Source organism: Ovis aries, chromosome 7 (genome assembly GCF_016772045.2).
Source record: "Ovis aries strain OAR_USU_Benz2616 breed Rambouillet chromosome 7, ARS-UI_Ramb_v3.0, whole genome shotgun sequence".
In the NCBI taxonomy this organism is placed as follows: domain Eukaryota; kingdom Metazoa; phylum Chordata; class Mammalia; order Artiodactyla; family Bovidae; genus Ovis; species Ovis aries.
Genome location: NC_056060.1, coordinates 13,963,120 through 13,989,677, shown reverse-complemented (window position 1 = coordinate 13,989,677; position 26,558 = coordinate 13,963,120). Strand labels below are relative to the sequence as shown.

Sequence of the window (26,558 nt, the reverse complement as noted above, 5' to 3'; positions counted from 1 at the left end):
TCTGAGTGTTAGGAGAGACACACAGACCTCCCTCTGACTCTTTCCCCACTGGGTCCATCTTTAAATATTTCCCTTCCCCAACAAAAAACAAGACTAGTTTTCTAACCTTTCTTGTTGCCTAAATGATTCCAGCCAAGGCTAAGAGGTGAGCTAAAAAGTCCCTCGGGCTGGGCCGTGGGCCTGGGCTAATCGCAGGCTGTTAGCCGCCTGAAGGCCGACCACTCGGACCGCCCAAGTGGTCACACCTCCCCCGTTTGAGAGAGACCCCGCGACCGAGGGCTCCGCTCCCCAGCGCTGTGGGGCAGACTCGGAGAGCAGCAGCTAGAGTACGGTCAGTGACAGACGAGGGTTTTATGGACCGAAACCCTCTAGTGAGAATCTGACTTTCCATAAGTCGCGCTCATCTGGATTCCATTATAAATGGTGGCCCAGAGCCAACACTGAAATGGGTTTGGCCCGGGTGCAGAATGACTGCAAAACAAGATGGATTCCAAACATCTGGAAAAGTGAAGAGAAGGGGGAATGACTTGCGAGGTGCTGGCTCGGGCTGGCGTGTGGGTGCCCCTGCCTCTGCCGTGGAGTGGGGGCTGGGCGCACAGACGTGCCTCGAGGCAGCTCCTGTGCAGGTGTGGGAAGAAAAGGAATGGGCAGCTCTGGGCCCACACCCGAGCGGTCTGAGAGCTTCGACAGAGCAGAGCAAGGACACCCCTGACCAGGGCTGCATTTAAACCAGTACATGAAATTCTGAAAGAAAGGCATTTCTAAGCAAGTAAATACTGTTCCTTTGACTGCTGGCATCTCCTTTCTTCCCTGCTTTCTTGGTTTTAAAATCCTAGATCCTCAGGATTACCAGGTCAGAGAAGGAGCTACAGAGGAGGGAAGGAACCCTGAGAGGGAGACTTAACTCCTTGGAGAGGGTCGTCCTGAAACCATCTGCCCAAAAGAAATGAGGAGAACGCCACCATTGGAGGCTCAGCGTTTCCACCAATGATGCGACAGGCAAGTCAGTTTCCCTCCCTGGGCCTTCGTTCCCTCATCCGTACGACGGTGATGATACCAACATCCCCACCCAGGGTTGTGAGGATGAGGTGCTTCCAGCGCCTGAGAAACTGAAACGCTGGGCAAGCGGCACTTAGCTCTTCCTCGTCTAATGGGACTCCGCCCCGCGCTGATCCCCGGTCCCTCTGCTCTTCGGGGAGAGGGCCAGCCTAGCTCATCTCTGAGGAGCCCCACTCGGCTGTTCTGAGCCCCCTGAGGCCCCTGCGGCCCTAGGACAGGCGCCCCAGCACCCACCTGTACTCGGCTCCCCAGCCTTTGACGAAGCTCATGCGGATGGTGCACATGCGGGTCAGCTGGTACACGGCCTCGAAGCCCTGGTTGACAGACTGAGCCAAGAGGGCGGCGAACTCCTGGTTGTTGAAGATCTTCAGGTTGCACCCTGCCAACGGGACAGACGCAGAGCTCACAGGGACAAAGACCGAGCACGGCCTGAGCTCCCCTCCTAGCTAAAGCCACCCCCCAGGGCATCCCCCAGACCAGACTCCACGCTCAGCCGCCTTTCCACCCTGAAGCCAATGCCTCTTCAATAGGGAGATGCAGCCAACACAGCTGGAGGGGGTGCTCAACCCTGGTCCGTAAGTTCTAGTTCCCAGAGTGGGGGAAGGCTCTGCCCTGGGTGAAGCAGCCAGGCAGGACTCCAAGGAACAGAGAGACAGGGCTGTGACCTGAAGGTGCCCTCGGCGTGGGGCATGGTCAGCCACCTGGGGAGCAGAAGCCCGTGCCCTTTGATGGAGGGGGCGCCAGACAGGGCAGCTGAGAGGCTGCCCAGCCTGCCATGCTAACAGGAAGTTCAGCAGAGGGTCCTGGGCACCTTCCACCCAGGGTTCTCCAATGAATCCACCTCTGCTGGGACCAGGGGTAGCACGAGATCTGGGCACAAGGCTGGGTTAAGGTGACATTCACAGGAAAGTGAAGGTGTGTGCCTAACTCTCCCAGCAGTACAACCAGAGACAGGCATACGTGAAGTGTACAATAAATCTCCTCTTTGAAGTCCTACAGCCCAAGTGCCAGGAATGTGTCAACCAGAAAAATAAAAGACAAAAGCACACGCCGGAAATGCCCCAAAGGTGAGCTGAGGTGACAGTCACTAGCGGGCCAACAATGACTGGGCCCCTCGGCTGGCTGTTTGACTCTGGGCTGGTCCCTTTCTCTTCTAAGCCCATATCTCCCTTATGAAAGGAGAGGCTGGCCTCAGGAGCCCCCAGCTCCGACATTCCAAGAACTAACAGCCAGCACCACAGCCGGCTCTGCCCGAACCAGAGAGGCTGGGAGGGCCAAGGGGTGGGCAGAAAGCCAAAAGTACAGCTGGGCTTCCTCTCCTTGTCTTCTCTGAGGGGACAGGAGGCGGCGCAGGGCCCACAGTGGGCTCCAGCCCCTGTCCAGCGAGCAGCAGAGGGGCACACAGCCCTAGGCTCATCCTGGCTCGGCCACTTACTAGCTGTGTGTCCTGTGCAGGTGACTTAACCTCTCTGAGCTTATTTCAACATGCCTCCTTGCCCGGAAGGCTAGAGTAACTGGAGAGGACCAAGTGAGCCCCAAGATAGACATGTGCTCTGTAAACGCAACCGCACGACCTGGGAACAGAGAGCACCACTAGCGTCTCAAACTGCATTCTTCAACTGACCTTGCCCATAACCCGCCGCACCACCATCATCTGCCTCTTGGCAGGCAGGAAGACATGCCGCACTCGTGCCGGAGGCAATGGCCTGAGCCACACAATCCACCTGCCGGGCGCAGTCCATGCTCTGCGGCTGCGTGTCCCGGGAGGAGGGGCCTCGGGGCTTTCTGCCTCGGCTTTCTATGCAAGGTTCTAGGTAAGATCAGCCTCTTGCCTGGTCGTCTACCCAGAGCTGGCCCTGTCCACACCACCCTCTGAGGTGAGCCAGGTGAGTCCTCCACCCCGTGGAGTACGTAGTCCTACTCAGAAAACCCTCAACAGTCCCCTTGAGTAAACGTGATCTCGTGTCCTTCCATGGCCCAGTCCCATCCTATTTTCTAAACATATCCCCAACTGTCTTAAACAGCCTCCAGCACAGCCAGAGTGCAGTCCACACGTGCCTTGCCCTCCTTCACCCCCAGGCCTTTGCCCATATCATCCCCTCTGCCTGGAATGCCCTCAGCCCCTGCCCCCATCACCCTGTGCCTACCCCTTCCACACTGGTGCAGGCCCATGGCTCCTTGCAAGCTCAAATGCCTTACCCTCCATGAAGCCGCCTCTGAACCATCCTAACAGGTAAATGCTTCTCCCCCTGGGTCCCACAGCATGTGACCTGTGCTGCTTGCTTTGTGCTTAGCACCACCCTCCCTTGTATTAAGCACATTTGAGTCTTTGCCTTGTACACTCAGCTGATGGGTACACTGAGAGGGCAGCAGCAGGGCTTCCTGTACCCTCCCATCCCCCTGCAGCTTCCAGCATGGCTGTAGGAAGGAAGGAGGAAGGGAAGAAAGACGCAAACAAGCATACTACCTCAGCATCTGTGCACACAGGCAGGAAACAGGTACCCACAGATCAAAGGTAGACCTGTCAGATGCTGCATCTGTTCTGCGGAGGTTCCAGGAGGTCACGGTAAGACAGCAAGGCACAGAGAAAACTCAAGTGAAGCATCTCCAGATTGTCAGTGCAAACACCAATGAGGAGAGAAGGAAGAAGAAAGCTTTCCGGCATCCCAGGCATGCGCCGCAGAGGAGAGGTCCACAGGGAAGGGGTGGGTGTGTAGGTGGTGGTACCTGGTGGAATCTTGCAGACGGTGGCTGGGTGCCAGCCATAGCGCTGGTTACAGTTGGGAGACTGCACAAAGATGGCGCTGTCACTGAGGCATTCTGCGAAGACCTCCCCTCCGATGTAGTACAGCCGCACGCCCCGCCCTAGAGAGAGTCAGGTTAGCCTGGACCAGCTCTCTGGCCCCCACACAGTGGTCCTGGCGCCCGCCGCAGCAACCACAGGAGGCAGAGCTGCAGTCAGTGTTCCAGGTGGCTGGTTCTCCAGTAGCATCACCAGGCAAACGGGACCTGAGTCCAGGCCTAATCCCACCAGGAGGTGCTGGGTGATGCTGGGCTGCTAAACTAGGGAGGCAGACAATGAGAGGAAAGAGCACAGGTAAGTCTTAATGGTAGCCTCCACCAGTGATCTGCCACAGGCCCCAGCCAGTTACTCAGCCTCAGTTTCTTCATCTGCAAGATGGAGATGATGATAATACCTACCTCACGGGTGCCTGGTGAGCAGTAGCTGTTGCTGCTACTATTAGGTCCCTTCCCCTTCCAACATTCATGTAGTTGGAAACTCATGTAGTCAACCTGCAGAGCTGCTCAGGCAGCAGACACCCCAGGAGCCCTTCACTGCAGGCATGGCTTAATTAACGCCACCCCCTGTACCTTTCTCCTCTCGATGCGTTTTTCTAAATCATTCCATAGGTCTACATCATTTCGTGTTCCTTCATCTCTTAAATCCACTCCAGATGGACAGAAATTATTTTTAAACTGGCCCTGCAATTCAAGCGGTTACATAAACCCTCCAACAATCCTCAGCAATCCTCGGCCAGGGGATGTACTCTTCTGCCTGGAAGGCCTCTGTTCCCACTCCAGGCGGGGAGAGGCCCTGAGGGCCGGGAAATGGAGCCAGATTTCACTCGACGTGGAGTGGGATGGAAAGCAGGTGATCGGCTACAGGCCTGCCACCTCGTCCCACGGCTGTCCCCTGCCCCCACTCCCCTGCTCTGCCTGGCTCGGTGCTACAGGACTTGGCGTCTCGAAGACCCCAGGGTGCCGGCAGACCCGGGGAGGGGGTGCCCAGTATTACGTCAGTCAAGAGCAGGAGGCAGAGGCAGAGGTGGAGGTGGGAAGACAAGATCCAAAGAACAAAAATGTTTGTTTGGGTAACTTTTAAAATACTATTTTTAGATACAGAGAAGTATGAAGTGAATAAACAAACCTCTGTGTATACCACTGCAGGTCTTTTTAAAACAAGTGGGAGGCTGTCTGGGAAGGGTACGGGCTTGGGGCGGAGGTCTCTGTGTCACACGCTTGCTGTGTGCCCTCTGCCCCTCCCTGGAAAGTGATCCCACTGCTGCAGGCCCATGGCTTTCCAACTCTTACCTGGAAAACCCTCTCTCTACACGAGGTCTTCTGTGAAGGCCCACGATACAAGCAAGAGCAGAGGTGCTCTGGTTCACATGGGCCCGGACCCCTGCTGCCCTGCTCAGCTCTTGAGTTTGCTCTAGAGCCCCTCGGCCACCGTGGATGCACTGAACAATGTCTGAGAATACCCACCCTCTCTACACCATCTCTACAACCCTTCCAGGTGACCCTGGATCGCAAAGTTGTGAACATCCTCAGCATGATAATTTTATGAACAAACCGAGGGACACACATCAAGGCTTCACCTTCCCTATACTAAGTGATCTTTCACCACGGGCTGGGGCTCAGAATACAGTGTTAGCAGCAGTGCTGTCCCAGCTGCAGGCAATGAAAGTGAAAGAAAGGGAAAGTTGCTCAGTCGCGTCCGACTCTTTGCGACCCCATGGACTATACAGTCCATGGAATTCTCTAGGCCAGAATACTGGAGTGAGTAGCCTTTCCCTTCTCCAGGGGATCTTCCCAACCCAGGGATCGAACCCAGGTTTCCCGCATTGCAGGCGGATTCTTTACCAGCTGAGCCACAAGGGAAGCCCAAGAATCCTGGAGTGGGCAATACCTCCCGTCTTTTCACCTTTTCTAAGTTCCTAGGACAACTATATATGAAATGAACAAATGAAAGATCACTCCTCCGAGACAGTCTATCTACTGGTCTGCGCTCCGTACTTTAAGGGTATTTTTATTAAGAGAATGGCACAGCTGCAACCTGGATTCTACCTGTCTTACCCTAAACAAGGGGACAGAGCCTGAGGGGCAGGTGAGGGGGGCGCGGCACAGTGGCGGCCGGTGGGTCCCCGCGGGGGCTGGGGTGGGCTGGGGTATCGCGGCCGCCCCTTACCGATATGCCTCCGCGTCAGCTCCACAGCCGCGTTCCGGTTGACGTTGGAGAGCAGCCCCAGGCAGAAGCGCTCCGAGTTGGAGGGGTCGGTGAAGCCATCCACCGTCATGGACGGCTGGGAGGCGTGGAATGTCTCCCCGACGCGCTGGTTGAGCTCGTAGTAGGAGATGGAGCACCAGAAGGCCGGCTCACAGTAGGTGACAGGCTGCAGGTCTGGGGAGACAGGCCAGGCTGCTGGGTCAGGGAGTCCCTCGGGGCTCTGGGCTCCTGGGTGGGGTCCCCTGGATGCCCTGGAAGACTGTTTCCTCACCTCTCAGAGGCATTATGATCTCCCACCCTGTTCCTGTGCAAAACTCGCAGGATCTGGGGGGCAGAACCCTTAGGTTTTGGGAGACACATTCCACCGGCCTTGGCACTGTTTAGCTTGAGCTCATAAAGGCCCTGCCCCGCCTGGCCTTAGGTCAAAGCCATCTTCAAGGAGGTGCCAGGCCAAATCTGAAAGGCCCTGGGACCAACAGACACCTGGGCAGATGCACCAGACAGGCCAGGGGTGTCCAGGGCAGTCTGGTCCCGCCACCTGCCTTTCTTTCAAGGTCCCCATAGTAACCCGTGCTGGTCTCTGCCCCCTAAAAGGGCCTGCAGCTTCCGGTTCTGCCTGATCATGGGCCAACTCCTAGCCCTTCTCGCGGTAGCGTCCAGGCCTGTGAAATGGCCAGAAGATGAGGCTGGTGCGACCCCGGGTGTCCATCCGTGTTCAGCAGTTGCAACCACACAGGCACCAGGTGCTGTCTGCGGCGTGAGCCGGGTCCCTGCCATTGATTACGGAAGCTATGCTCCACACGTATCCAGGTGCCATCCATCGGGGCGGCTGAGACACACACACCTAAGAGAAACTGATTTTATCCCAGTTGCTAGCCTGTGTCTCAGTCAAGGGCACCTTAGAGCAAACTGCCATCCTGTGAGGGGGTGGTTCTCAGAAGCGGTAGGCACTCTGGAAATAGGTTTCCCTTCACGTGACCCCACACTGCCTTTCCTGTGACTCGTGCCACCTGCAGCCGTTCCAGGCTCCACACCTGCCCAGGTGCCCTCCTCCCGCCTGTCTCTCCTTCACTGCTCATCTCAGGGTCCGACCTCCTGGCCAGGGGCCAGGCCCTCATCATTCCTCATTTGCACCAGTGCCTGCCTGCTGACATGGCCCCATGCCGCCCCCTCCGCACCCCAGTCACCCCTTCCAGCCATGCACTGCTCCCGGAACCACATCCTGCACTCTGCCCCCTCGAATCCCATGTGCTGGACAGTCAGGGAGCTTGCTGTTCTCGATGCTCCATCGCGGGTCACTCACCGTGGCTCTTATTAATACATGTATACATACACACGGATGGTCATTCATGGTGCATCTCTGGGGAGCTGGTGAGAGAGTCCAGGAGGGCTCACTGGACCAAGTCTCAGCCCTGGCCCACGACCCCTGCTGACTGCCCACCAGGCAACTTCCCAGAGCCCACGAGAACCTCTGCTCAGCTCCCCAAGCTGCTGACAGTATGTAAAGCCCAGGAGAGAAAAACCCAGCAGCAGTTCCAGGTGGGGCCAGGTCTCCCTGCCGGGCAAAGTGGCCCTGACCTCCTTCCAGGGTCAATGTCCATGATCCCATCTAAGGGTGAAAAGAAGGTCAGCACACACAGGAAGAGCTGCAGGCAGGTGACAACCCTGCCCTTGCCACACCCAGGAAGAGTCAGCCGGAGGGTGACGACATCTAGATCAGGTTTCTCCACCTCAGCACCATGGAGATTCGGGGCCGGGTAACTCTGTGCTTGGGGAGAGAGGGTTCTGGGGGCTCCAGGATGTGTGTGGCACCCTCGGCCTCTAGATGCCAGCAGACCACATCCATCTTGCCCTCCGAGCTGTGACAGTCAGAAGGGCCTTCAGACATTGAGAGAGGTCTTCCAGGGGGCAACATAGCCCCCAGATGACAGCCACTGCCCTAAATGTTTGACCAGGTCATGGAGCCCAAGCTTCAAGCCAGACACAGACCAGCTGTGCGCTGGTGAGCAAAGCGGTTTAGCTCGGAGTTTCAGTGTCCACATCTCCCCCTGGCCACCCGAGTGGAGAATCTTCTTTCTCACCCGGCACTGTTTTTGGATGGACTGAGAGAATTCAAGTGGAGAGCAGGGCACGCATCAGACACTCAATAAATGGTGTCAACAGCAATTAGAATAATTTCGGTTGTTCAAACTTGAGAACATCCTGTTCTTGGCCTGACCTCCAACCAAAGGGGGCAAAGTGTCCTTGCCCCTCCTTCTCCTGCCAGGGTGAAGCAAGGGAAGAGGAGGGAAGGCAGGGTGTCCAGGCTACTTAATGGCGAAGGGGGTATGATGGGGGCCAGAGTGACCACAGCCCGCGGCCAGTACCCTGTAGGCTGGACTGAGCCATGTCAGCCACATCTGGCTCTGGCGTTTCTCGATGTTTGACATTCCGATGAGATAAGTTATATTCTAAACAATGTGCTCACTAAAATGTGAGCTATGTTGCTTTGGACATCTTAAGAAAAACAACCACCACCACCTAAGAAATCAAAGTGCACTCCAAGCCTTCAAAGTGGCCCGGCAGCGTGTCAGATCTAGAAGGTACTGGGGAAGGGCTGCGGGCCCCGCATCCCAGAGGCAGGCTCTGCTGACTTTGCTGCGCAAACTCAGGGACATGACGTCCCTCTCTGGCCTCAGTGGCCCAGTCTGAACAGTGACTGCAGTGTACTGGAAGCCACTGAGAGCAGACTGTGAAGGTCACGGGTCACCCTGAAGAGGCAGCCGTGACTGATCTGGGCTGGCCTTGGCCTCCCTAGCCAAGTACAGAACAGCGTCCTCGTCCTCAAGTGATAAAGCCAAGTCCAACACCCCCTGGGCTTAGTCCAGGCACACTAAGTCCTGACCCCGCCCACTTGTCAAAAGAAGGGAAGTCAGCAGGCCGCCTGCTGGGTAACATGGGGCCAGAACGCCATTCTGGTGATGTGTAGGCTTTGAGGTGTCTCAGAAACAGAGAGATTCTGACCCTGGGGTCCTCGCCCAGAGGCTCTCCCAAGCAGATCTGAGCCCTTATCTAAACATCCCTGCAACTCGCGGATGCGCACTACAGAGTGCTGTGGCAAACACAGGCTGCCGGAGCCTGACACATAATTAAGCAGATGGTGGTTTGGGGAGTGGAGCCGCCAGGCCAAGGCCAAGTCTGAAGGCTGCCATTTCAGAGAGTGCTGTCTGGACAAGCTGACCCACGTTCAGAAGCAGCACCCCAGCCGTGCACTTACTGTGGTCTCCTAACAGCTGCCAGTAAGCCCCGCCTTTCACCTCTCCCCTCCCATCATCGCTCAGGGCTTCCTGCAGGCACTTACACCAGGGGAGCTGCATGCCTGAGTACGCCCCCTCCGGGGCTCTGCCTTGAATGGCACTTTATTTTCAAACTGCATATCTGCCCTCATTTCTTTTCCAACTAAAGGACTTATCCACACCCTGGTTCAGAACAAGACCAAGTCAGGACCCTGGGATAGAGAAGACTATAAACAGGCTAACCATCAAATTAGACAGCTACTAAAAGAGCACTCAGGTTGGCTCTGAGCTCCCTAACAGACAAGGCAAAAAGGGGGCATGACATGTGACCTGGCTCTGGTTGGCAAAAAGAAAATTCTTACCAGTTCTGTAGCCTGCCTCTTGAGAAACCTGTATGCAGGTCAGGAAGCAACAGTTAGAACTGGACATGGAACAACAGACTGGTTCCAAATAGGAAAAGGGGTACATCAAGGCTGTATATTGTTACCCTGCTTATTTAACTTACATGCAGAGTACATCATGAGAAACACTGGACTGGAAGAAGCACAAGCTGGAATCGAGATTGCTGGGGAAAAATGTAAATAACCTCAGATGTGCAGATGACACCACCCTTATGGCAGGAAGTGAAGAGGAACTAAAAAGCCTCTTGATGAAAGTGAAAGAGGAGAGAAAGTTGGCTTAAAGCTTAACATTCAGAAAACGAAGATCATGGCATCTAGTCCCAACACTTCATGGGAAATAGATGGGGAAACAGTGGAAACAGTGTCAGACTTTATCTTTTTTGGCTCCAAAATCACTGCAGATGGTGACTGCCGCCATGAAATTAAAGGACACTTAACTCCTTGGAAGAAAAGTTATGACCAACCTAGACAGCATATTGAAAAGCAGAGACATTACTTTGCCAACAAAGATCTGTTTAGTCAAGGCTATGGTTTTTCCAGTGGTCATGTATGGATGTGAGAGTTGGACTGTGAAGAAAGCTGAGCCCCAAAGAATTGATGCTTTTGAACTGTGGTGTTGGAGAAGACTCTTGAGAGTCCCTTGGACTGCAAGGAGATCCAACCAGTCCATTCTAAAGGAGATCAGCCCTGGGATTTCTTTTGGAAGGAATGATGCTGAAGCTGAAACTCCAGTACTTTGGCCACCTCATGTGAAGGGTTGACTCACTGGAAAAGACTCTGATGCTGGGAGGGATTGGGGGCAGGAGGAGAAGGGGACGACAGAGGGTGAGATGGCTGGATGGCATCACCGACTCGATGGACATGCGTTTAAGTTAACTCCAAGAGATGGTGATGGACAGGGAGGCCTGGCGTGCTGTGATTCATGGGGTCGCAAAGAGCCAGACACGACTGAATGACTGAACTGAACTGTAGGGTAAATAAAGTTTGTCCTGGGCACTAAATCTTAAAAGAACTCTTCAGTGGGGCCACTTCTCCCCCACAACAGTCAATACAGTCAGCCAACCCACCCTGGATTCAAGAGGGTCGCAATAAATGCAGAAGCAATTACATAAGGCTGCTTCTGGGGGTAAAAACTCTGAACATAGCGGCTCACAGGCTCCTCCGGGAGGACAGGGCAGGGTGACCTGCCCCAAGGAAAGCGGTTTTGCTTCCCCAGGCCAAGGGCTCCGCACACCTGGTGTGGCAGCTGACGGCGTGCGCCCAAGGCCTTCCCTCCACACAGCTCTGCTCCCAGTCAGACTGCTGAGTTTGTGCTAATCCCTCTTCCTGTGGCAGAGGTGTTGGAGACGCAGGAACCTCCCGCTCCAGCCGCTCTCAGCCCCCCGCACCCCCCACCCCCGCTGTGGTGAGGGCCAGATTCCTCGAGGGGCAGGGGGCACTTAATTCTCGACTGGCCCCCTGCCAGCCTAACACACTGGCTGGCTCTGGTTCTGAGCCCAATTCCAAGCTGGCATGGACTTTCTGTTTTGTTTAAGGGAAAGAAAACAGAATAAAACCCAGAAGGCTACACTTGGATTAAGGGATGCCTATTAAAAACACGTGTAAGAGATCCAAATCCGGGAAAGGAAAGGGGGGAGGCCCGAGTGGAGCAATTAGCTTTCCGCTATACGTCAAGCGCAGGGAGTGGGTGAGGAACGGGCGTGCCGAAGCAGCGGAGCTGAAGGTCAGAGCACCAGCGCCCGCCTCCATCTGGGCCCTGTGGAAGGAGACTCCACACCCTAGGCCCCATCTACCTTCCTACTGCCTGAACTGCTCGTCCCCCTCATCTGCTGGGATATGACCTTCATGGCCCAGCTCAGGTGGCTGTGAAAACATTCTCACCCCTGGTGTCTGAGCCACCTGCCTACCTAAAGGTCAGGTCCCCGCCGGCCCAGGACAGTCATCCCAGCAGCTGGGCACCAATTCCAACTGGTCTCGTGAAGGATTAGGCAACAAGCCCACTTTTACCCAGAAAGGACCCCTGCTCTATCAACCTAGGACCAGTCTACTGAGACCAAGAACAACGGAAAGTCTCAGAGCTGGACGGACGCCCGGGAGTCTGACGGTCCAGCCAGCAATTGACTTCCTGCCATGAAGACGTTCGCCTGTGGTATCCCGAGCTTATGGAAGACGAGAGCTCAACAAGGCCTTGGAAAAGACACCTGGGATCAGGTTTGGGCTGTAAGGGGGGTCCCCTGCCCTCTCTTGAGGGATCAGGGGTCTTCCCGTGACCTTGGCCACCAGGGCCCCTTCTCCCAGCAGGAGAAGAAGGCAGCCTCAATCCAGGGCCCTCTGGGAAACCATCACCTCCTTCAACTCCAGCTCAGTTCCTGCCCTTGGACACCCCCTGGTACCTCACTTCCCCCAGTCAAAGCCTCTCCAGAAATGTCTCACTCTAAAGCAAAGAACAACTTACTCACAGGCAGGATCTGGCTCGCTATCTCTCTCCACCTCCCCCCAACCCCCATGCATTTGCCCCAATCCTTGACCTGAATCCTTAGGAAATTCCAGGTGACTCATGCAACACAATGTGTAATAACAGGAACCTCACCTGCTCACATCCCTTCCCCGCACAACAAAGCCCTGGGATCTCCCCAGAGCCTGCCACTGGCCAGAGGCTGAGCTGGCTCTCAGTCACTCCTGGGGCTCCCCCATGAGGCACCCCAAGTGGCTTCACTGTGGCCAGAGGCTCAATCTTTTGCCTGGAGCAGGAAAGAAATGAAGAAGTAGCCAGACGTCCTATGCCTGCTTTCTTTTTGTATAATAACTTCTTTATGAGAACTAGTAGGTGTCCTGAGATGCCCAGATGTCTCTGGAACTCTCCGTGTGCCCGTCAGCATGCTGCGGTTTGGGACGTGTGGCCGTGAAAGAGAAATGCAGGGGTGGTGGCTGTGTGCTGCCCCAGCCCCGCCTTTATCTGTCTGCAACCCACTGCCGAGGACTGGAGCCCCTCTCCTCCCCACACCTGCTCTCCAAAGGATGCCCTTGAACCCCCGAGGAGCTCTCTTCTTACGCCTCATTTGGCATCTCCACAGAACCTGCCTACCCCCTGCCCTCAGCACCTCTCTCCCCTCTGACTGTTGGGCCCCATCCTCCACCTGATCCCCGAGCCTCTTCCCGAGGCATGTCTCGTGAGTCCATCCTTGGGGCTCCCTCTCCATCCACTCCCAGGACTTCAGCCAAACCTTTGTCAGTGTTTCCCAGGTGAGGTCTATAGAATGGTCCACGGCATCCTAAGAAAGAACTGTTTCGACAGTGGCCGAGTCCCTGGGAGGAACGCTGGACCAGCCAGGCCTCCTTTCTGCAGGACTCTCAGAGGCTTTATGCAGCATTTATGCTGCGAGTGCCCTGGGGGCCCGAGCAAGCACGGGACAGGCTTTCCAAACTCACCTGATGACAAAACCATGTCTCTGGCCCCACTATGGGCAAGGCTATCACACGTGCTAATGGCTCTGAAGCTGCGCCTCCAGCCAAGGCCTCTCTCCTGACTGTCCCGCTGCTTCCTGGACTCAGGTGAGCAGAGGCGCCTCCCCGTCACCCTCCATGCCAAACCCCATCCCCCATCTCCTGGGGTCCGGCCGCAGTGACACGGAAGCCTCCGGGTCTTCCCAGCTAAAGCTGGTCAATAAATGCTGCTGATTCAGGCCCATGGTGCTCGCAGATGCCTTCACCTGTTCCACTGCGTATCTCTAAAGCATTCATCTCAGCCTCCTCCAGTGCTACAGCTTCCTAAGTGGGTTTTTTGGGAGGGGTGGGGCAGGGATGGTAGCCCCAGCAATTTCTCCTAAAATTTAAATTTCACATAGTGGCCAGATTAATCATTATGAAGCCACCATCAGATATGCGCCCCAAACTTGAAACCCACAGTCTTGCCTTATCCTGTAGGCAAGACGGGGCTACAGAAGTGTGGCCTTCTGCGCTCTTTTCTCAGCCCTGCCAGCCCCCTCAGCCTCATCTCCACTGTGCCTCCCACAAGCCAACCCACCACGCTGCCAGCCATCCCCAGATGCCCTTGCATGCCAGTCCTTGCATCGGCAGAGCCCTGCCTTCCAATTCTGCCTGTCCTCAAGGTCCAGCTCACACAGGCCACCACACCTCTGAGGTCTCCCCAACAGCATGCTGTGGTTTGGGATATGCGGCTATGAAAGAGGAATGCAGGGGTGGTGGCTGTGTGGTGGCTGGTCCTGCCTGGCACATACAGTCCCCCTGTCCTGTGTGTGCTGGGCACAGTACATCACCGGAGACAGACACCGCCAGCCACTCCACCAGACAGCGAACGTTTAAGGGTCTTCAGCTCTGGACCCCCAGCATCGGTATGTACCAGGAACTCAGTGAATGAATGAGTAAATACAGAGAAGACACTGACCACCCGGCATGATGTCCCCACTGGAATGCCACCATTCCCTCCTTTAAGCCCTCAGGGTATTTCATCTGCACCTACCTCTTGTTCTATATAAGAGGTTATTTACAGTCCTGCTTATTTACCCCAACAAGGCCGACAACACTTTGATGTCAGGGTCTGGGGCTCCTCTTTGAATTCCCCTACCTGGGCTGGCATACAGACACCAAGCAGGAAGTGCTGGCAAATGGCTGAGTGAGGAAGAGACAGGCAAGCAGGCAGGGATCCCCGCCAGGGGCAACATGGGACACCAGGACCCTCAATCTGACACTTGTTCCCTCCCTGAGCCGAGTTCTACTGAGTGAGAAAGGGGAGAGCTGGTCCAGCTGACCGAGCAAGGCAGGGTCCCGCTGCATGTAGGGGCACAACCTCTGGATCCCCAAGGCCTGAGGTCCCCATTTCCCAGCTGTGTGAATGGGACAAATACATTAACCAGTCTGTTCCTTGGCTTCCTGTTCCACAGAACGAAACATTAGAGCAACACCACTGTATTTAGTTGTCACAAAGATTCAGCTAACACGCATGAAGTGCTCTGACCAACGCTCAGTAAACAGCGAGTTCTCAAGAAATGCTAGCCATTATCATCACCATCCTCTCCTCTCCATCCAGCCCTGATGCCAAGGCGATGAGACTGCAGGGTCCTATCGATGGTTTTGAGTGGGCGAAGGCGGGGGTTCAGGGCTCGTGAAGCAGAAAGGAAGCCAGGCCTGTCCACACTCGAGTCTCACCATGAGTCCTTCGTGACTCGTCGGCTGACTCGTGCCCCCATCCACATCTTCCCAGCAGAGGGGCACCCCTCTCTGTCCACCGGGCTTGGAGGCTGTTCCTTCATTTGGAAGAGATAGCCTCAGAATTCCTGACCCTCAGACAAGAGGCTGAGGGACAGGGCTGCAGGCTGGGAGGATCGTGCCAGTCGGGCACTCTGCCTTGGGGCCAAGTTCAAGGACATGCTGTCATCCTGGTCTACACAATCTCAAGGGGAATGCAGAGCGAGCACCCACCCAGGACAACTTTCAGTCCGAACCACAAAGTCAGGCAGTGGGGTTGCCAGGTCAAGCAGCAGCTCATGTCTGTAGACTGAAAGGGCTGCCGTGGTGGGGTCAGAGGGGTCATCCTCCAAAGTGGAAACCGCAGAGTGAAGTTCACAGTCACGGCCTTCAGGTTAACGTAAGCTTCCAGCCTTCAGCATTTATGTTTAATAACTCCATCAGTCCTTTCACATTGTAAAATAATACCATGGTGTATGTTCCCAAAGATGCTAAAACAGACCCCCCAGTCACATTTCACACTGCCCACTTGTCAGCCTGTATTAAAGGGTTTTTAAGATGACTCTTCATCTGATGCTATCAGTCAAGGACTGGGAACAACTGGGAACAGAAGCCAGGCCAATCCACTCTGATTCACCAAGTCTGGATATTAGTTCCTCCTTTCCCTGAGCCACAAGTCAAGTCCCAGCAATACAGGCCAGAACAAAACCAAACTCACATTTTTCTAAAGCTACCAGACCAACTCAGAAAAAAAAATCCCCCTAAATGAGAACTGAACAAATATTTAATTTGTTCTGAGCCCTCTGGCAGGCCCCACGCTGAAGCCAAAAGATGCTCCTGGATTAGAAAAGCAAATCTCCCAGAAATCAAACATCTGAGGGAAGGTTGTGGAAATGATGGCCCATCCGCTCCAAAACATCATGAGATAATGCAAGATGATCAATGAGACATCTAAGCATGGAACTGTGTTTACAAAATAACAGAAGATAGAGGAGAAAACTGAATATGAAGTATTATCTCAAAGGCAAAGCACAAATATATGTGCTTGATCCAAAGACATCAGAGGACCAAGATAAAACAGACACATTTGTGTTAGGGTGGAGGGATTATGGGTAACTTTATTTTTTTTTTTTAATTCCTTATATGGTACTCTTTTAAATAAAAATGACATCACTGTCAGATGAGGTGCTCAGATGAAATCCAAGTAAGTGTATCTAAAACAAGTCCCCGAAAGCTGGGGGCTGTAGTCTGCAGCGGTGCCCATGGCTTTGCATCAAACCACACACGGATGCTTGCCAACCACAGACCCTTGTGTTTCTACAGCACAAGGTTCAGGGGATTTTCCTTCACTAATGCCTAACCACCTCCCCGGGGAAACACACGCCTGGCCCACAGCTGCTTTTCCTGCCACCGCTCTTCTCAGGCTTCCCATCCTGTGGGTGACCCCAGGAGCTATGTAATCAGAAACCTGATGGGCTGTGCTTGGCGGATGGTGGGGGGCGGGGGGAGCCTCACCTTCAGGGCCTCCTTCCCACACCAAGCGCCAGCCAGGGCTACAGCTAAAGGGGGTTCAAATCATACAGATAAGGAGCTACTTACCCAAGTTATTGTGTGCTGGGGACATCGGATTCGGGGAGAGGTTTGGAGAACCTGCGAGGTAAGACACTGCTGTGAGACTTCAGAAAAGACTGTTGGCCTGGGAGCCAGATGACAGGATGTGTACATCACAGTGGGGCGGGGAGAAAACCCTGGGCTGAGCCTCCACGGCCCAGGAGAAGGCCGAACCTCCTATCTCCTTGCCTGTGCACTCCCTTCCCCGGGTCCCAGCTTCTTTATCTGTGCAACCAATAGATGAGAGGATGACCTCGGAGTCTCTTCCACAACTAGACGGTTTGATGCATCTAACCAAGCCTGCAGCATGCGGCTGCTGCGGTCCCAGCCTGCACACACAGATCCCACACTGACCACACCCTGTTAACTGAGCCCCGCAGAGGGACAAAGGAGCAGGGAAAACCCTCTCCCCAGCTGATCCAGGCCCCCAGCAGCGAAAGTGAAGCTTGCAGCCGCCCAGACCCCTCTCTGCTCTCAGAGCTCAGGGTCTGCAAATACCAATGCAGGCATTCCCAGGTTTCAGGAAACTCACCAAGCTGCCTCAGACACCCCACAACTCAGCAACCAGACTAACATTTTATGTAAAACATGATGCTACACATGGGAAGAAGTCCCAACTACCCAATTCTTCCTACTCTGTTATCTTTACTCATTACTCCCCGTGGGTGGGTGGGGAGGGAGCACACAGCATCAGCCTTCAGAAAACCAAGCTGTCGCTTTTCCAAAAAGCAACACAGGGCTGGTCCCTCCATCGTCCCTGCACCAATGGGGCTCCAGCTCCAGAGAGTTGTTTGTTTACTGACTGACAGTCCTTTGCACCCGGATCTACTCCCTGAAATCTCCAGTCCTCACCACTGGGCCTTCAGCTTAGGCTGCCTTGAGCTGTGAGCGGGGGTCTGCTCCTGCCCCTCAACTCAGCTGCGACCTCCCTGAGGACCAAGGGGGAACCATGGGTTTCTGTCTCACCCCTCGCACCCAGTCTTCTGGGGGATGTGGAAAAGTCACAGAAAAAGCACAGCTTTCAAATCTTCCATGGTATCTGGACATGGCACCACGTAGCCATAGGTCTTTGGCAAAGTGGTTCAAACACTTTGAGCTTTGATTTTTTTCCCCTCAGGTATAATATGGGGATGACACCATCTACTGTGTGATGCGTAGAAATGAAGCGGAATGGTGCACACAAATATGCCTCCACCACGGCTTGTACACAGGAGGTGCTTAGTAAGCGTTGGTCTCCTGTTCCAGGCTGGTCCAAGTCATGGAGACCCAGGAAGTGGGACCTTCTCTCTGGCCTAAACAGACATGCACACATATCTGGGGAGACACAGGGCTGGACAGGGAGAGCCTTGGGCCCCAACTGAGATGCTCCTCCCGTCTGCTGGCAGGGAAGTCAAGCCCATGAGCAACTGGACTGGTTTGAGTGAAGAGCAGAGAATAAACAGGAGACCCCACCCACCCACGGGCTGGCTGGGGTCCACAAAGCCCAGGGCTGATATTCAATAAGCATTCATGTCCACAACAGGGTCCTACAGGTACACTATGGGAGGAGACGAGGAAGGGAGGACAGAGAAAGGAAGGGGAAGACACAAGAGTTGAGAGGGTGAAAAGGTGGCTGCTTGCCCCATATAAGACCTTCTCCTCTGGTCTGTTTGCACAGGCAGACTTGGTGTTACTGTGCTTTGCAGATGCTATTTTGTTTTTTTACAACCCTAAGGTTTGTGGCAATGCAGCATCCAGCCGACACACTGGCACCATTTTTCCAACAGCATTCATCGGCTTCATGTCTTTTGTCCCCTTCTGAAAATTCTCACAATGTTTCTAATTTTTAAATCATAATTATAATTATATTTTTGATGGCGATCTGTGATCTTTGATAGTTACTACTGCAAAAAAGATGTTGACTCATTGAAGGTTCAAATCATGGTTAACATTGCTGGGCTATCAAGTATTTTTTAATTAAAGGTGTGTACACTACTTTTTTGGACATAAGGCTATTGGCCACTTAATAGACCAAGACAGTGTAAACATAACTTTTACACGTACTAGGGAACAAAAAATTTGTGTGACTTGCTTTACGGTGGTTATCTGGATGTCAAACCACAGTATATCGAAGGTTTGCCTGTAATCCTTCCATAAACCTGAAGAGTAGCGAGGAGGGGGCTGGTTTCCCATGCCAGTGTTTAAAGCTGCGAGCTTACGGCAGGCGCTTGGCATCAAACACAGGTCTCCAGTGCATTCTGACTGGGTTCACACCGTCATCCACTCATCAGCGGTATGTGGAGGCATGGGACACGATGCCCAGGCTATATATCAAGTGACCACGTTTACAGTAGCATGCACGTCCCCTGCATCCTTCCTTCGGGAACTGCACTCTCTTCTGGGCTACGTGCAGGGCAGGTGGCCCCGCCACATCGGACGGCTCTGCGTACCCAAGGCATGCCTGCCGTCGTCGGAAGGGAACATCTGCTTGGCTCCCTCCTCCTCACCCAACCACATGCAACCCCATGCACATGCGATGTGGCAGCTGGGGTTCAATTCCAGAAGCTGCTGGTCTGAGGCCAATTTGGTCCCAGAACAAATGAAGCGGGAACATCTGGAGATGTGGCTGGAGATGACTGGGCTGGGTGCCTCACGGCAGGAACACACAGATCACATTTGGGCATCACACAAAAATAGATGCTTCGGGGCCTTGCAAAGGTCTCGCTCCTGAGCTGTTTCAGGTGATGAAGCCCACCCTCCATCACACTGCCAGCAGCTTCTCATCTGCTTTCAGCCTGCAGGGGCTCCATGTCAGCCTCTGGCTACACCTGAAGCTTTGAATGACTGGCCCTCCCGTCTTTGGAGGAGGATGCTCTAGCCACACGGAGCTCTCACCCACTCCAGAACTCACCAGCTCTCCTCCCCACAGCCCCTCATGACTCTGCCTGGCACACTGGCCGGCCTGTCCTGGCAGCCTGGCCAAGCCCTATATGCCTCCAAGACTCAAGGCAGGAAAACCTACACTGCAAGTTACTGCTCAGTCCCCCAGCACTTTGTCCCAGGCTGGCCGGCACCACCCTGTTCTGTGCCACATAGCAGCTTCCCTCAGGGCAGGCATACAGGAGACAGCACGGTGACTGCGGGCTGTCTTGTTGGTCTCCCCCGCACACCATGAGCCACTCAGGCTCCTCCTCTATCCCAGATCTGGGCCCATAGTGATTGCTCAGTAAATACTGGATGGAGGGACAGAGAGAAGGATGGAGAGAGAAAGTGCGGAGAAGGGAATACAGAGAGCGAGATGGTAGAGCAGAGGGAAGGATGGGGAAGGGCAAGCACTCAGGACTAGGAGCAGAGACTCCACAAGACTCTGACCTGCATCCATGCTGTGGTTCATCTGGTGGTCACTGGTCTCTCCATCTTCACTCAGGTAGCCTGGGGGTGGGGTTTCTGGGAATTGGAAGGAAGGTGGTTCATTGCATGGCCTCTCTGGTTTGGCACTTGAGCCGCCCTTTGCAAACTCACAGATTCACGCCACTACGCCAGGGGCGGGAGCTGAAGGACTCTGGGCCTCGGACCCCTGGCTCCCGCTGTCCTTGTGTGCTCATCCTCCCTTGTTCCCACCTGAATCACTCTGAACTTTGTTCACACTGTCTGACTCCCCGTCTGAAGTGCCTATTTCTACAGCCTCTGTGGCACTAAACTTCTCCCCATCCCTCAACACCAGGTTTAAGCCCACTCCACTCCACCCCCCTACCCCAGCAGTGGACTCACCTGTCTCTGAGGGCAACTGCCTCAAAACACCCTCTGGCTCTACCACCTACCCCCGTACCATGATCTGTGGCTCCTGAGGGGATGTCTCACGTGGGATGCAAACTGCATGAGAGCAGACTGCCACGCATTCCTCTCACTGAGCCCCAGGCCCTGACTGACGTCTCTGCTTTGCTGAACAAACAGAGTAGGCAACCCACCCCCCAGGGACCAGAGCCACCTGTGACGGATGAAAGACCGGGGCTATAAAGCAGGTCCTTCCTTAACGCGCTGACCCATGCACACAGCCCGAGGTCAACCTCAGCACGGGGAGCTCTCTCGAGGCCAAAGGCTAGTCCAAACTAGACGGCTCCGAAAGGAACACGGCCCACCTCTGCCCCAGCTACCCAAGTGCAGGGTCTGGCCAAGCACTGCCAAGCAGTTTTCCTGGACTCCTGGAGTTCTGGTGATTCACACATTATTTGCATGTAAATTACGGGCTTCTAAAAACATTTACACTCTGACAGCAGAGCCCACTTCTCCCTTTAGAGTAAAACCTCCCACCCGGGTTGGAACCCTCCCAGGCCTTACTTACAGGGCCCGTTCTCCACACACTGCCCTGCCCTTGGCCCCAGCTCGGCCCACTGCCTCTGCAGCCCCCAGACCTTCGGGTTCAGGGATCCTGCCTGAACTCCAGCCCCGGGGCGGGGAGGGTGGTGAGAGAAACACAGCCTTGCTATTTCCGCTTCCAAAATAAATGACTGCACCGAGGCCGAGGCCGGGCGGAAGGGTCACGCCGCTGCTCCTCCATGCCAAGGAAAGCATCATTAGTGAGCGGGGAGCCAAGGCCACGGGTCCTCTCCCCACAGGGACGCGGGTCTGAGTCAGGGGCCTCGGGCCAGCGGGTGTGCGGAGAAGGGGTGACGGGGCTGGCCTGCGCCCGCCTCCGGGGCTGGCCTGCTGCTCGTGGGTGCCTACCTGGAATATTGCTCTGGGGCTCGATGCCGGCAGGGAAGTTAGTGTTTTCGGGGATGGAATGGCTGTAGTCGTCCAGCGGGGGGAACTCGGCTGGGATCTCTGTGTGGCGGGGCACCAACACAGGCGGTAGAACTGTGCAGAGGAGACAGAGCGGAGGAGGGTCAGGGCGGATGCCAGGCTGGACCTAAGCCCCAGTACCCCCAAATGCACCAGAGGCCCGCCCTCAGGAAGAAGAGGGGGAGGGTGTCGGGAGGGGGAGAGGAAGAGGCAGAGGAGAAGGATGCCCGGTAGACACCTGCGGACCCCACAGAGGCCGTACCTGGGGTCTCTACCCTCTGATAGTGGTAGGGATTCACGCAGACCTCGTCCTTCTTCATGTTGAAGGCGAACTCACACAGCTCCATGGCCCGCAGCTCGTGGTGGCTGTGCAGGTCGGGCCATCGCCACAGGCGGCAGTAGATGACATGGGGGAGCCCCTTCCGGTGGGACACCTGCAGCCGGCCATCCAGGGACCTGCCAGGATGGACGGGAGGAGCAGAAACCGACAGTGAGGGGATCTGGCCTGCCTCTGCCCCAAGTCCAGCGCGCCGAGCTCCTGGGAGCCTGGCAGAGACTCAGAAAGCTCCCCCCACAACCAGCACTTGTCCGGCTCGCAGGCAGAGGGCCTACAAATCAGAGAAGCTCTGGGCGTGCTGGAAGGGGTCCAGGAGAAGAACAGAGGCCCACCCAGCAGGCCAAAGGCTCCTGGGCCGGCAGAGCAGACCCCGGAGCCACCAGGCTGCAGGATGACTACCCTCCCCAACCTTGAAGGGAACGCCACTGAACTGTGCTCTGCAAAGGCCAGGCGAGGCGGAGATGGGCAGAGGGGCCAGGGCTGAGCTAGGAGATGGGAGCTCTTCAGGAGCCGACATGAGGACCACAGTGATGCCGCCGAGGAGGATGACAGCACGCAGCCCATCCCCAGCGGCTCTCCAGGCTCACCCCGTTCCCTCCTCATACACAGGAAAACAAGGGGGAAAATCCCTGTTTCAGCTGGGGTCGATGAGGTGGGGAGCGAGGGAGGGACAGGAAAGGGAACTTTAACTGGTCAGGCCCTACACAGCAGGCCTCTCAGGAACCCCTTTCTGTGTGCGGGCTTCTTGCCGGTAGCCCAGGCGCCCCATCCACGGCTCTCCCCTAGCTCAGAGCTCAGGCCTACAAGGTCGTGTGTGAGCAGAGCTGCGACCCCACTCCAGGCCTGGTTCTGCCTCAGTCCCTGGCCCAGCTCGGCCCAACCCACCACCCACGGCAGTGTCCTGTCCCTGTGCAAGCCATGTCTTCTGTGGTGACTTGGCCTCTGAGCAGCTGACCTGGTGCCCACCGCATCCCCCCGTCCAGGCTACAAAACGTGGTCCTTGATGGACCAGTGGCATGTGTCCACGGGAGCTCTTCTAAAAGGCAAAACCAGAAAGCCTACCCCAACCCATTATATCAGAATCTTCCTCTAAAATCCCCAGGTCATCAGCCCGAAGGAAAGCTGGAGCAGTGCCATAGGCCGTGACGATTGCAGGAGCACCATCAGCCAAGAAGCAGGTGGGAGACAGGGGGCTTCTGAAAAGATGCGAGACTTCAGGGACAACCAGGATTAGACGGGTGAGGAGAGTCCATACACACAGAATTCTTTATCAAGGGATTTCCCTGGTGGTCCAGTGGCTAAGACTCCATGCTTGCAATGCAGGGGGCCTGAGTTCAGTCCCTGGTTGGGGAACTAGATCCCGCATGCCATCAACTCAAGGTCCTGCATGGCACAACTAAGAGTTGGTGCAGCCAAATTACAAAGAAGAAGAAGGAAAAAAAAAACGAATGCTTTATCTAACGAGTATTTCACGAGCTCCTACTTTGTGCGGCACGAGCGATACAGCAGTGAGGGAAAGAGAGGAAAAGAGGCCACAAAGCGGTCCCAGCTTCCGTGAGCTTCCAAGGGCAAGGCCAATGTTAACCTACTAATCAGGTCAGTGACAATGAGAAGCGAAGAGCAGGGAGCTGCAAGTGTATGTGACCCTGGGGACGATGCCTCACTGAAGGGCGAGACAGGGCATCTCTGAGGGCATGGTGGTTGACCAGAAAGTCTAAAAGGCAAGTAAGCAGACAAAGGGGGCTGAGAGGAGGACATTCCGGGGAGAGAGAGAGAGCATGTGCTAAGGTTCTGAGAAGGCGGAAAGCATAATGGGGAGGGAGACCAGATGGAGGCCAGAGTGCCAGAGAGGAGGGAGGCTGGGGCGCAGGAAGGGCTGCCTCCACAGGGTCTCAGACTCTGGTTCTGCCTTCTTCCTAAGAGCCACAGGAACCCTCTGAGGTGTGTAAGTGGGAAGAGTGTGTGTGTGCATGTGTGTATGAAATTCTGGCTGTGGGACAAGCAGACTGGAGGCAGTAGTGGTGGAAGGGTCAAGAGTGGATGAGACGGGGAGTTCTCTGGTGGCCCAGTGGTTAGACGACTCCCTGCTTTCACTGCCGAGAGCCTAGATTCGATGCCTGGTTGGGGAACTAAGATCCCATAAGCCAAGTTGCATGCCCCTCAGCACAAGAAAAGAGTGGATGCTGATGGATGCTCTTACAGATAGAGAGAGGCCCCCAAAGGCAGTACTGCCCTCCCTACAAGAAGGCTCATCCTTGGACCCCACTGGTCAGTGGGCAGGACGTTTTTGATGGCTGGGCAGGGCTGGTGGAGAGGCATTTAAAGCTCTCTCTCCCTGCCCCCATTCGACTGAGGGTACCTGTTTTCCTGAATGAATGGAATTTATGGACACTGTGAGGGAGGGGCCTGCCAGATGCCACCAGAAGTACCAACCAAAGAGACAGAAACAGGAATCCAGGCAAACTCTCTGAGTCACTGGCCCAGGGGGAAGGAGGGACAGAGGTCAGAGCCGGGCTATGGCACAGGGGCTGCAGGGGAGCTGCTGACTAAGGGCAACTCCAAGGGTGTAATTACCTCCCTCCTGCGGGGCCCCACACCAAGGAACCCCAACAGCCCCAAAACAGTAATTAGCAGGCAGAACGAGAGAAGACAGCCTGGGACTCGCCCCTGAGACGCAGAAGGCAGACGGCCAGATGTGGAGTCATGAGACCCGGGGTCAAGGCGAGGTTCTACTCTTCCGCCTGTGAGACCCTGGGCAAGTCTTGAGGTCTCTGGGCCCCTCAGTACCTCATCTGTAAAATGGGAACATTCTCCCCCCACTGCTGCACTTGACCTCACGCAATTTTCAGTATCCACTCAAAAGTGCTTTCTGGAGGCTTCCCTGGTGGCTCAATGGTGAAGAATCTGCCTGCCAATGCAGGAGACACAGGTTGACCCCTGATCTGGGAAGATCCCATGTGCCACAGAGAAACTAAGTCTGTGCATCACAGCTATTGACCCTGTGCTCTGGAGCCCGGGAACCACAGCTGCTGAGCCTGTCCACCCCAACAACTGAAGCCTACACGCCCTACAGCCCATACTCTGCAACAAGAGAAGCCACTGGAATGTGACGCCCACAGTTCAGAGCGGCCCCTGCTCACCATAACTAGCAAAAGCCCACATCCAGCAACGAAGATCTAGCACCGCCAAAAATAAATAAATAAAATTATTTTTTAAAAAGTCCTTGGTGAAGTACCAACCAATGAGTGTTATTTTTCCACACCACAATGGACCCTCTCCAGAGTCAGCCCTGGATAAGTGAGGTGAGCTGTGGGGCTGAGGGGGAGAAAAAGGGGGAGTGGGAGGTGACCGGTGGGGACAGAGAAGGACTTAGCTGTTCCTATTGTCTTGAAAAGCCACTGTGTGCCCACAGACAGGGACGTGGCCACACTCCCTCTTCAGTGTTTGCCAAAATCCCCCGAAGAGAGACAGCTGAATACCTGGAGTAGCCTCCACATGGAGAGTCCTTGGAGAGATGCTCAGACTAGCAGGAAGGAGTGAGGCTGTGCAGGGAGTCCCCCTTCCCCACCCAGCTGATAGAAGGCGCTTTTTAAATGCAGCACTATTTACAATCACCAGGACATGGAAGCAAGCAAAACATCCATTGATGGAGGAGGACCGGACAAAGAAGACATGGTGTTTATATACAACAGAGTATTACTCAGCCATAAAAAAGAACAAAATAGTGCCATTTACAGTGGCATGGATGGGCCTAGAGATGATCATATTGGATGAAGTAAGTCAGACACAGAAAGACAAATATTCTATGATACCACTTACACATGGAATCGTAAAAAATGATACAAAAAAACCATTTACAAAACAGAAATTTAAAAAAACAGTAATACAGGGCAGGAAGAGGGTGATGGTGGACAACAGAAGAGAATGGTCCCCCTTTCCAGGGGACGGACCACCTGAGGGAGCGAGCAGAAGGCCACATTCCCGCCAGCCGTGCACGGGGCCTGGGCCTCAGCAGGGAAGGCGGGGACAGGAAACTCTGGGCACTCCTGACGCAGAGGGGCGCCCACACGCCGCCCTAATAGCCTAACCCCCAGGACTCCTAACAGCCGAACCAGAGACCCAGAGTGACCCAGGGCCCCACACCTGCTCGGGGGCCTGCAAGGGAGAGAAGGGCACAGAGTGGGCAGAAATGGGAGGCCGTGGACGCACAAGGCCTGCACATGCTATGTGAGGGTGCAGCCCTCATGCGTTTGGGTAGTGGATGGTGGAGAAGGAGAGTCAAGGAGGGCAGAAGGCACATCACACTGGCAGGCAGAGACCTCAGCGTCCTGACTCCTCATCCAATCCCTTCTGGGTCACATGGGTTTTTTTCTCAGGGCCTAAGGATCCTGGCTGTCTACCTGCAGATAAAGCTCCAAACATAACGGGAGGAGCGAGGAGAAGGGGATGGTGATGGATGGGAGGGGGCGGGAGGAGCGAGGAGAAGGGGATGGTGATAGATGGGAAGGACGTGAGACTGGGAAGGCGAGGTGGGGGAGGGGGAAGGGACAAGGGATAGAGGATGGCAGGGAGGTGGAGGAGAGAGAGGAGGCAAGTGGTGGAGGGTGGGAAGGAGAGGGATGGAGGAAGGGGAGGGGAGGAAGAGAAGAGGGGAGGGGAGGAGGGGAGGGGAGGGGAGGAGGGGCAGGGGTGGGAGAGACTAGGAAAGTCTTTGGTCAAATACAACAAACTGGATGGATGCATTTCTCTCTGTCCTGCCCAAGACAATGAGTAGAAGAGCAGATCAGACAAAACTGGAAAGCAGCTGGCCAAATGGGAACAGACTTAGCAGAGTGACGTGAGCTGAGACCAAGCGTCATCAGAGGAAGCCAACAGAAGTGATTCCCATCGGGCCTCAAAAC

General features: G+C 55.1%; 2 protein-coding genes across 8 annotated transcripts in view; one reads left to right on the top strand and one right to left on the bottom strand.

The window, feature by feature from the left end:
* Positions 1 to 5,001, top strand: part of AAGAB (alpha and gamma adaptin binding protein) — an 89,128-nt gene extending 84,127 nt beyond the window's left edge. For all 5 annotated transcript variants that reach the window (XR_009601418.1, XR_009601420.1, XR_009601419.1 and 2 more), the window contains one exon: positions 837 to 5,001. The gene's annotated coding sequence lies outside the window, so the exon portion shown is untranslated. The remainder of the gene's footprint in view (positions 1 to 836) is intronic.
* The window catches only part of SMAD3 (SMAD family member 3), a 127,156-nt gene that overhangs the window by 5,460 nt on the left and 95,138 nt on the right, over positions 1 to 26,558 (bottom strand). For 2 of the 3 annotated variants that reach the window (XM_042252071.1, XM_042252072.2), the window contains exons 2-8: positions 21,583 to 21,776; positions 21,264 to 21,395; positions 19,911 to 19,985; positions 16,548 to 16,598; positions 6,029 to 6,241; positions 3,787 to 3,924; positions 1,294 to 1,438 (exon numbers count right to left, since the gene is read on the bottom strand). In XM_042252071.1, coding sequence (XP_042108005.1) covers positions 1,294 to 1,438; positions 3,787 to 3,924; positions 6,029 to 6,241; positions 16,548 to 16,598; positions 19,911 to 19,985; positions 21,264 to 21,395; positions 21,583 to 21,776 — 948 coding nt within the window. Of the gene's footprint in view, positions 1 to 1,293; positions 1,489 to 3,731; positions 3,925 to 6,028; positions 6,242 to 16,547; positions 16,599 to 19,910; positions 19,986 to 21,263; positions 21,396 to 21,582; positions 21,777 to 26,558 lie in introns of all 3 variants that reach the window. The other variant, XM_060418884.1, reaches the window with a different exon arrangement.